This window comes from Carassius carassius, chromosome 47, assembly GCF_963082965.1.
Source record: "Carassius carassius chromosome 47, fCarCar2.1, whole genome shotgun sequence".
Lineage (NCBI taxonomy): Eukaryota > Metazoa > Chordata > Actinopteri > Cypriniformes > Cyprinidae > Carassius > Carassius carassius.
Genome location: NC_081801.1, coordinates 5,145,604 through 5,156,484, shown reverse-complemented (window position 1 = coordinate 5,156,484; position 10,881 = coordinate 5,145,604). Strand labels below are relative to the sequence as shown.

The following is a 10,881-nucleotide window of genomic DNA, read 5'->3' as shown; positions in this document are numbered from 1 at the left end:
CGGAGAAGCGCCACACTGACGCTTCTTCCGCTGTGCGAACACAGTGCACGACAGTTTGATGATGACCTGTGAACCGGATCATCCTTTATTAATATGTTTAAATTATGCATTTAGAACTATTGGAGATAGGATGCAATTTATATTTTTCTGAGCTTGTTTTTATTATAAAATACAAAATTAATCAGTACAATGTGAAAGCACAGAACAAAATGTTATGGAAAGTGACCATCTGCATCATACAACAGGCTACTTCTAGCTTTGAATGGTCTTTTAAAGGTTCGATGGGGATTTGAAATTAGATGCATGCATTAATAATGCATTTTTTTATTTCTCTCTTTGAATGTTTTTCAATTTTTTTTCAATTTTTTAGAATTATGTCCAGTTGTGTTTGAATTAGCAAGGAATATTTATCAAATTAACTCATAATAAAGTAATAAAAATAAAAATGACAGAAATGTACAGTAAATTTGTTTTACAAAGCTTGTCATCCACAAAGAACAACTCTGGGAGGTTTCTGAACCACACGTGAAGATGGGAAAACCATTTCTCTTCAAAAAGAGTCAGATTTAGAAAGTTAAAGGGAGATGCAAACAAGTCTCTGAGTGTCTCAGTCCAGCATCATCCTCAGTTTACCATGTCTTCCCTATAAACTGGATGTGTTCCTTCGCTTTCATTCTTAGCGAGGCGATACTTGTGTTTCGTGGGTCTGACTCTTCTAGTGAAAATTTATCCATAAAGCCTGAGCACTGATAAGCCGGTGGAGGGGGGCACACCGCTCCTATATGGGGCAGAGGGTGGTTGAGTGTAGCTGAGCTGAGGAACTGTGGAGGGGTGTAGCTGGCTGGTACTCCCTGCTGAGGGGTGATGAAGCTGGGCAGGGACTGCAGGGGAGAGCTGGAGGAGGTGATCGGTCCAGTAAGCCAGGGATCTAATGGCAGACCGCTACCCAGAGACAGCGGCCCCGATCTGGGGATGGACAGCATGGAAGACTCCTGCAGCTTGATGGAGCTCACCTCCAGTTTCTCCTGACGTCGCCACTTTGCACGGCGGTTTTGGAACCACACCTGAAATTTGACATAGGAAGGATTTGATTTAGAATGCAAGAGTATCATATTCGCAAGTCCAACTGTGACGGAAGATGTTTTGTCAAAAACCCTTCAAATACATTTGCCAAAATAGCAAATAATTAAATAATTCAAATTGTAATAGTTTGCAAAAACCCTTCAAATACACTTGCAAAAAATTTGATATATATATATATATATGATTAAGTAGTCAAATATTTATATTATTTGTATATATTATACATAATGTTATATATTACAATATCATAAATTATTTTTGCCTGTTATGTACCAATTCCGTTCACATATTTAAAAACAAATTAGCCACATTTTATTAGCTGTCACTAAAATTACTTTCGAATATTTTCAATCAGAATAATAAAATCAAGAAGGCAGTGGTCAATTTTTATTTGGTAATACACAAGAAAAATCTCTTACCATCTATATTTGTCAAATTTGACTTTTAATGAATGGAATACAAGATAATTTATTTTTCTTCAAATTCACTTTAAATATTTCTAAAGATTTTAACATGATTTTTTAAAAGTAAATACCCAGTTGCTTTAAATAAACATTGCATTTTGTTTAAGTTTATTATATTTTATTATTTTTAAAACTAAAAATATGATTTCTTGCCTTAAATTTGAGCTTGAAATATTTGTTTAGCAACACTGCAAACTGAAGGGATGAACGTGCAAAATGAAAGGTTTTGAACAGTGGTGAAGTGATCCAATTGCTAGTAGTTGTCATCACTATACTCAAATACATGTAAATCCATCATGTGTGTGCTCACCTGAACTCGAACTTCTGGCAGGTTGACCTTGAGCGCGAGCTCCTCTCTGCTGTACACGTCAGGATAATGCGACTTCTCAAACGCTCTCTCGAGCTCGTGCAGCTGGAAGGTTGTGAACGTGGTCCGGTTCCGCCGGTGCTTTTTCTTGGGATTTTCATCATCCGATAATTTACCGCCATCCGCATCCAGCAGATCCGGACTGACCATGACGGCGGATCTACACACACCTGTAGAAGAAGAATACAGAGTTTTCATTGAGAAGGTGTTACGTGTATATAATATTTAAATAAAAATTCACGTATTTACATTTACATGAAAACAAGTTATTAAACTTTTAACATCGTCATAGCTGATTATTGAATTAGCCTATTTTAGACTTTTTCAAATAAAATGTATATATAATTTAACACTTCTGTTTTTTTTTCATTTCGTTTAAAAAGGTTTAATTAAAAAAAAACATTTCAGATTTCATATAGCCTTATATATCAATATTTTAATGTGTGTTATGTAGCTTAGCCTACTTGTAGATATTTATTTATGACTTAAAAAAAGGAAATGTAAAGTGCTGCCGAAACGTCTAGTTTTAAAACCAGATAAACATATCACTTTGCGAAGCTGTTAACTCACCTTCAAAGTTTTTGGAGTCCTTTTTGGGGGAAGACAGAAGCTCAGCGTCTTTGACCGGCTTCATATCTCGATAAGAAAAAGCCGTGTGGAAGATAGTCTCTCCTTTAAATCCCAAAATGGATTCAATGCTGTGGATCCTGGTTTGGGATCCAGGGTTGCGACCCAAGCGCGCGGACGGGGAGAGACGCTCTTCCATATCTTGGGACTGGGATCTAACAAGCCTCATCGAACGTTTTGTTTCAGAAGAAAAAGAGAGGAGAAGAAAGTACTAAGGATTTCCACTGTTTTCTAGGCTATTTCTTTCAGTACACTCTATTTCCAATAATCCAACAAAAATGTCCCAGCACAAGCAACTTGCAGTGGATGAGGATGCAGTGACCCTCAGGGGCCTTATATGGACCCCCTTCGACCGGGACTCTATTGTGTGAGTGACATCCCCTTCGACACGTCAAGACACGTCAGATTGGTCGGAATGAGGGATGTAGTATTGTTCCTGAGCATTTAACTCCTCCCAGAGATACTTGTGGGCATAATGGCAGCTTTATAAACCGCCTTACATAAATCTTAAATCATCTTTTCCCACTCCAGATGTCTCGATCCTGATGGCCTGTAGAAATAGGAGGAATTGGGGCTGGGATTACATCTCCGACACAAATCAAGATCTCTGCACGCGCAAAATGCCATTATAAATGTCAAGTTTGTAAAATGTTCTGTGGTACGCTACACTCGCGCCAAAATAATCACTTGTAGCGTACAGGACACTATTGTCATAAAAATAAATTAAAAATATAAAAAATAAAAATACAACGAGAAAGCTTTTTCTGACACTGTTGAATGAGATTTCATTTCATTTTATCATATCATGGTGAAATGAAATGAACACACACACACACACACACACACACACACACACACACATTCATATATATATATAGGCTATATATATATATATATATATATATATATATATATATATATGTGAGAGTGACCGACACACGTTTGGCCTATTTCTATAATTAACAAAATGCTTAAATTTTATTAGTAGGCCTCTTTATACTTGAAATTAGCTACTTTACACACTTTAGGTTGGAGATTTTAGACTAATTCGTTGCAGCTAAAATATAACACAATCGTTATAAAATATAAAACACAGCGTAAAGATAAAATAAAAAAAGTTATAAAATAAAATAAATACACTGAGTTACAGACATTTAGCCTAAACAAAATGTGTTAGCATAACACTCCGCGATTGGCAATGGTTAGCATTTTAAATGTTGTAGCCTAACTTAAAATGACTTAGTCTTAGCCAAAAAGAAATAAATGAAATATAAAAATAAAAATAAAGTAAAAAAAATGTCCTAATGTTATTGATAGTTTGTGAAGGACAAAACACTGAAATGAATTCAAATGTTACAAAACTGTTAATTGGTAAGGGTAGAATGAAATCATCCTGAGTTTTGGTGGTCAAACATTTAAGCAGCCTAACTAACTACTGTAATTACAACTCTGAAACACCGCTAAGAGCTAGGCTACTTCGAGCGTGGAGTGTTTTAGGGGATTTTGTTACACGAACAAAACGCGATCTCAAGCAGCAAGCGCGCGACCCCTGAGAGCGAGCCTACAATTGAGGTGCAGTTAATTGGAAGAATTTGCAGACTTCCTCAATATTGAATGGATACGTGTAATTAGCTCCGAACAAAGATTGACAGCAGTCTGATAATCCGCAGGACACACGCTGGTTTGAGGGGATTACACACTTTCCCCCTCTGTCCAAAACAGCACAATCCTTTCAACTGCTCGGCTTTTCCCTAATTACAACAGATAATGTTGGTATTTCCAGATTTATTCAAAGATACACACACACTCGAAAAACAAAAACACATCGCAAAATACAAGGATCGATGCTTTGAATGTGTTGATTAACGCTTTAAAATTTCATTAATTCGTTCGTTCGTTCATTCATTTAAATCTTATTTTAGCCTACTTTAATATACCGCTTTGTTCTCTAATTTTGATATAGGCCTATAACTATGATACAGTATTTTAGTGTTTGTTTTTTTAATTAGCTGTTTGTTTATTTTACTGTTAGCCTATTGGCGTGAAAAAAAAAGAAAAGAAAAAGAAAATTAAAAAAACAAAAGTTTTTTTTTATTATTGTGTTCTTGTGAAGCACCTTGGTCAGCATTAAGGTTGTTTCAAGGTGCTATATAAATAAAAATGACCTACAATGAGGTCACATAATGTGAAGGCACAACATTACAATGTTACTACAGTATGTCTAGTGAAGGCATTTAACTTCTCAAACATGAGCTTCTATTCATTTTATTTTCTCCTGTCATGCAGTAACACATTTTCTTAAAAAACAAAAACAAATGTTTTTCAGACCTTTTTTTTTATAGGATTTAGTCATTTTCTTGCTAATATAAATCTACATGGCATAAAACATTGACATAGTAAGATGTCATGGCCAAGAAAATCTCATAGACATGTACTTATTTTGATCACACATGCATGACAGACTCACAGTTTTTCAATCAAGTGTTTTATTCATGTGTTTAATCAGTTTACACATGAGACATCAATCCTATTCATGCCTACTTACCTCACATAAAAACTTCTGACTAAATAATCCTAATGTGCATTACAACATCATATGTCTCAATGTTAGATTGTCTGCTGTCAAAAAGTAAAAAAAGAAAAGAAAAGCAAAAAAAAAGAAGAAGAAATAACAGCATCACATTCATCTCATCCCTTGTGCAAAAAAGCAGGAGGGGGATTTAAACAGAGATTCTCCACCTCAGGCTCAAGTTAGATGTTTGTTAGATATATTTACAGGTAATATTGCATATTATACTATTACAGGTAATTAAAAAAAAAGGAAAGGGAAGGAATATACTACAATAATCCTTTATTCAAACAGATACAAAAGAAAAAGTCCAGCAGCAAAACTTGGAGCCAAGCAAGAGAATATCTTGCAGCTTTTGGGAACTAAAAACTTGGGTGACTTCGTTTTACATGCTTTCAAATGAAATTTCCTTTGAAGACATGTCAAAAACAAAGTCGCCTAAGTTTCTCAAAACTGTATTTCAAAAACCTGACGTGGTTTGTAGAGATGTGTGAATGTGTTAAACCACTACATGACGGAGCACTTCTCCTCAGCCTTGGACTTGATCTCTGTCAGTGTAGCACTGGCTTTCTCTTTTATCTGATCCATGTCCATGTTCTGTAAGTTCTGCATCTGTCCCAGGATGGAGTCCTTCTCCTCCTCCTCCGTGGCATCCTCATCCACCATCTTCAGCAGCTCTTCGGGGACATCCACGTCATCTCCTGCAATCTGGATCATGTTATCGTCCTGCTCACTCTGAGAGGTAAATACACACCATGTTATTTTCAAGCACAATTCCACTAATGTCTAAATGCTAAAAACAATGTGGACCAGTGGTGCATTGCACAGTTACATTGAACATCCTGACCAGCCTTACATCGGCCAATGAATTTGGGGTGGATCAGAAAGATCTGTACACTGTGTTACACAATAATAATAGACTCTACTATCTGTATGCTACTCTTTTGCAATATTGCATTACATTAAGGTTTTAAGAGAGATAACGAAGCTGTACAAAGGCAAAGAGATGTTAAGGAAAGCCAGTATGGTTGAAGGCTTGCACAGACCTCGGTTCACTCTCTTAATCTGGTTAGCTGATTTATCAGAAGTGCCAAGAACTCCGAGCCAAACAAAGCATCCCTATGGGAGAAGCTGCATTTGTGTATATGTGCGTGTGTGGAAGCCACAGCAAACTGGGCTTAGCAAACTAAATAATAACTGAAATCTTGAATGAAAAAATGAATCATTTGCCAACTGAAGAACATTTCCTTACTAAAATTGATTATTTTTGAATTTGAGAAGGGAGTAAGTAAGCTCTTACTTTAGGAAGTCTGTATTTTTCTCGTAGACAAACCCTCAGAGTCGCCCTCTCTGCTTTCTTGTGCAAGAAGTCTGCATCTCTTTCCATTCTGTGGATCAGAAATGATTTGACAACACTTTATCACATGCTAAGACAAATACAGCATATTAATCTATCTTAAAAAAAAATCTTGTGATTTTCATGTAAAAACAAAAAACAAAACATACCACCGTAAACATAATTCAGTGGAAAACATGCATTGCACAACGGGTTTGTTTAAAAATCCATGCGTGACAAAACAATGTAGCAGTCATATAAAATGATCTCTGGGGTTTATCTCTACAGCTTAATTCCAGTTGAAGTCTTTCAGGATGCTTATGGCATTGTTCAGGCAGTGCTATGGCTATACTTGAGGCAAAGCTCTTAGTTTACCAGCAACAACTAGATCATAAAATCCTATGGATGTTTGATCTGAAGCAACACAAACATCTTCAGATGTTTAGAAGTAATCTCACAGCAGGCATGTATGTTTACTGTAAGAATCATCTGTTTCTAGCCTAGGCATATTTCTACTTAAGTGAGCCTGTTGATGCGAGATGTTATCTCATCTCAGTTGAACATGAATAATAGCAAATCTTGGGATTAAACTTGCAATAGTTGCAATCATGCTTCAGATGTTTTTTGTCTGTAGCCTACTATTTGATCTTTACGATTGGTATATATATATATATATATATATATATATATATATATATATATATGAAATTGGGTTCAAAATGCATGTTAGTGCATATACTTTTTAGTACATATGCAAATGTTTTTATGACCGAAATAAATGCCATCATTCCATGTGTTAATCTAGTTATGTAGTCATGTTCCTTGTTTATAAGGAACTGTATACTACTGTATATACTGTATACTATACTATATACTGTATACTATACTATATACTGTATACTATAAACAAAATGGCTCCCAACTATGGCATGGTAAAATAAATATAAATAAATAAATAAATGTAGATTTTACATATGCAGAGGTCTAACATTATCCAATACTTTCATTACTCACTCTCTATCATGATTGCTTCTAAAAATAGCCTTATCCAGATCAACAAGGCCAGGATAACCCTTGCTAAGCCCGGCTCTTAGGACTGATTAGCAGCTAGCACCTGACGCTTACTTTCTGATACCAACATGGAGCCTGTTCATCTTTAATCACTGACATTATCAGTGTTTTATGTTTTTTACACTCGGAGATGGTGCAGATGTCCGCATGAATGCATCATAGAGGATAACATCAGATGTCTTTAAGATTTAAGTTTGCATCATGCTCTTGCTCTGATAACCTATGCAGCTCCCATTGCAATGGACAACAATGCAGTTTTTATTTTAATTACAGAATTTCTGTGATGTATCATAATCTTTAAGGATCCAGAACCAAACAGGCACCAGCTGGGATCAATAAAGCATTAATCTCACTAAGAGCAAAAATATCTCTAAAGAATACTGACTTAATATTCATGCTGGCATAGATTCTTCATTTACTTTGTCATGGTGATTAAATGCTAAGTATGTAAGCACAAATAGGACATGAGGAGCCCAAACCTTACTTACTTTTCCTCCACTACCTGTTTCTGGTACTCCTCATATTCTTCTCTAGTCATACCAGCGGCCGCTGCGGGGTCTTTGGGGGTCTCCTCCTCAGCCTTCTCCTCTCCTCCTCCAAATCCCATTCCCTTCAGTGGGTTCCCCACCATGCTTTTAATTAAAAAAGCCATTTTTTTACTATGTCGGAGTCTTTAGATTGATGTCAAGTTACGATTTTACTAAAATCTTTTGGTGAAATTCCTTAGTTTCCAGCAGAGAGGTCCCTCAGATGGATTGTTGGTGGTCTAATTGGAGCTAGGCTAACTGACCTGCCTGTCTGTTATCAAGGACACACTGTTGAAAAAAAAAAAAAAAACACGTTTATGCTGCAGCCATAATCTGGATTAAGATGCGGCCGTCTACACAGAGACAGATGGCTGTGGCTTTCTATTCCACACAATAAAAGTGAAAGAACTCAAATGCATGTATCAGTCAAAAGCTCTAACTAGAGGAAAATATTAATAGTAGGAAAATATTAATAGTAGACAACAATCAGAGAGAAAACTTGAAAACTATGAATTCTGTGTTTTGCAGACTAGGTCAGCCTCCGCTGTTGACGTCATGTTTGTTGCATCCACCCACTGACTGACCGCTAATCACATTACTTAAGGGACTGACCAATGCAACGTAACCAACCGTTACTAGATTTACTCATTTGTGAGCCCAGAGAAGATACGGGATTACAAACCTATTTATCTGTTTCCGCTGATGAAGACCTACAAATTCAAACACTGTATTTACCTGCAAACACCTAGGAGATTCTTCTGCAGTTCTTCAATTCTAGTCTGCTGAGAAAACTACAGAAAAACTGATAATAGTTACTAAACATGAAACTTCACTTGCCATGGATTTCTGATGGTTTAAAACAGTTAGCTGGTCTTCCAGTGTGACCAAACTGGTCTTCAGGTGGTGTAGTTATTCTCTCAATCTGGCAAAGATGGTGTTTGGCTGGTTTAGCTGGTCAGTGACTAGTCTTTCAGGCTATCTAGCTAACAAGTGCTCAAAACGTTTCTAAACTTGACCAGCCTGGTTCCCAGCTAAAATCAGCAAACCACCTTGGACTATTTTTACCAATATTTACAACGTCTAATTAACACTGCTTTAACAAGGAATGACTTAATTTGCCAATACGCATAGCATGTAGCATAGCATTCACACATGGAGCAGCATAAACTGTGAGTAATTACTAAAAGGTCGACTGAAATGTTTTCCATTCATACCTCTTGTGAGCCCAGGAAAAGCACATCCACAGGATTACAAACCACTGGATGTGAAGATGATGATGATGAGGTGGTACGATTTTATACACCATATTTACTTGCCAACTTCCAGGAGATCCAGCAGTTTCCAGTAGTTGTCAGCAGAGATGATTTAAAATAGACAGATAGTAATTATTAAACATGATGTAAAATATTGCCTGAAAAGAACATCACTCCTGAACAAGCTCACCATGGATTTCTGGTCATCACTGGTTTAAAACAGATGGTCTCTTAACCTGAACAAACTGGTCTTCAAGTATCCTAGTTGGTTTTCCAGGCTGGGGGTTGACTGATGTGGTGTGAGGTACCCTTGGATCCGTTCGCAAGAAGGGTGGGTGTCAGGGTGAGAGGTTTGTCCCCCTCGGTCCGTTCGCCGCAGTGCCCTCTCAAAATGCGATGTTAAAACCATCCTAAACCAGTCGAAGGTAGTGTACCTACGAACTCCCGCGACCCTTGTAAAAAAAAAAAACGAATTACCGAAAGGTCTCTTTTTATTCGCTGTTGACAAGTACCTCAGGTCAATTCATATTGTAGTCCGACTATTGTCCAACAAAACTCATTTTGTGAGTCTGTTATCTCCTATTAAAGCTCTGACACAGTCAAAACTGAAGGTGACAATGCCTGTCCAAGGTGAAGACACAGCAGAAAGGACATCATTGTGTCCCCACAGTCCCATAATTGTTCAATTATGGGCCTATTGGACACATAAATATGCTGAAAACTATTATACCTGAGGGGAAGGTCATTTTAAGAGTGAATTGTTGTGGACAGGGTTCTTAAAATTTGAATTTATCTTGGGTGACAATATGGTTGCCTTGAAAGGGCGCAACTACTATTCATACAGGAAGTGCGATGAAATGAGTCACAGACACAAATACACCAAAAAAAAAAAAAAAAACTGCCTATCATTCAAAGCACTAGGAATAATTAAAGTGTCCTTAAAATTGAAATGGTTGACAACTGCATCTCCTGTTAGGGCCAGTGAGCTCAGCATGGTGGGATGGAGTGACTGATGTGTTAAATGGACAGGACATCTCTCAGTGTAATCCCCTGAAGAGAGAGAGAGAGAAGAGGGGGTGGGGGAGAGAGTGAGAGTACACAATCAAGCCGGAGCAGAGAGCAGTGATTGAGAGCGAAGAGAGAAAGCGGGACGGAACCGCAGGTGGATTATCAGTGCTAAGAATCATCAGCATATCCCAGGATTCCCAGTGCAATACTTTGGGGGAGTCGTGGTCTAGTGGTTAGAGAGTTTGACTCCTAACCCTAGGGTTGTGGGTTTGAGTCTCAGGCCGGCAATACCACAACTTAGGTGCCCTTGAGCAAGGCACCGTACCCCCAACTGCTCCCCGGGCGCCGCAGCATAAATGGCTGCCCACTGCTCCGGGTGTGTGTTCACAGTGTGTGTGTTCACTGCTTTGTGTGTGTGTGCACTTTGGATGGGTTAAATGCAGAGCACAAATTCTGAGTATGGGTCACCATACTTGGCTGAATGTCACGTCACTTAATGTCACAAATGGATGATAGTGACAAGGACACCAATGGCCTGTAGCATCTAAGCAGTCATTCAGATCATAACAGTGGTAA

At 37.6% G+C, this 10,881-nt stretch overlaps 2 protein-coding genes across 2 annotated transcripts; both read right to left on the bottom strand.

Annotated features, from left to right (window-relative positions):
- Positions 1–392: 392 nt before the first annotated feature.
- LOC132130425 (retinal homeobox protein Rx3) lies at positions 393–2,834 on the bottom strand. Its single transcript, XM_059542134.1, has 3 exons — positions 2,485–2,834; positions 1,858–2,084; positions 393–1,064 (listed from the first exon to the last, which is right to left on the bottom strand). The coding sequence occupies exons 1-3, from the start codon at positions 2,708–2,710 to the stop codon at positions 630–632; spliced, it is 888 nt and encodes a 295-aa protein (XP_059398117.1). The 5' UTR covers positions 2,711–2,834; the 3' UTR covers positions 393–629.
- A 2,722-nt stretch (positions 2,835–5,556) lies between these two features.
- cplx4a (complexin 4a) lies at positions 5,557–8,500 on the bottom strand. The gene is made up of 3 exons (XM_059542239.1): positions 8,006–8,500; positions 6,411–6,498; positions 5,557–5,845 (listed from the first exon to the last, which is right to left on the bottom strand). Exons 1-3 carry the CDS (start codon positions 8,167–8,169, stop codon positions 5,618–5,620), a joined length of 480 nt encoding a protein of 159 aa, XP_059398222.1. The 5' UTR covers positions 8,170–8,500; the 3' UTR covers positions 5,557–5,617.
- Positions 8,501–10,881: the final 2,381 nt, after the last annotated feature.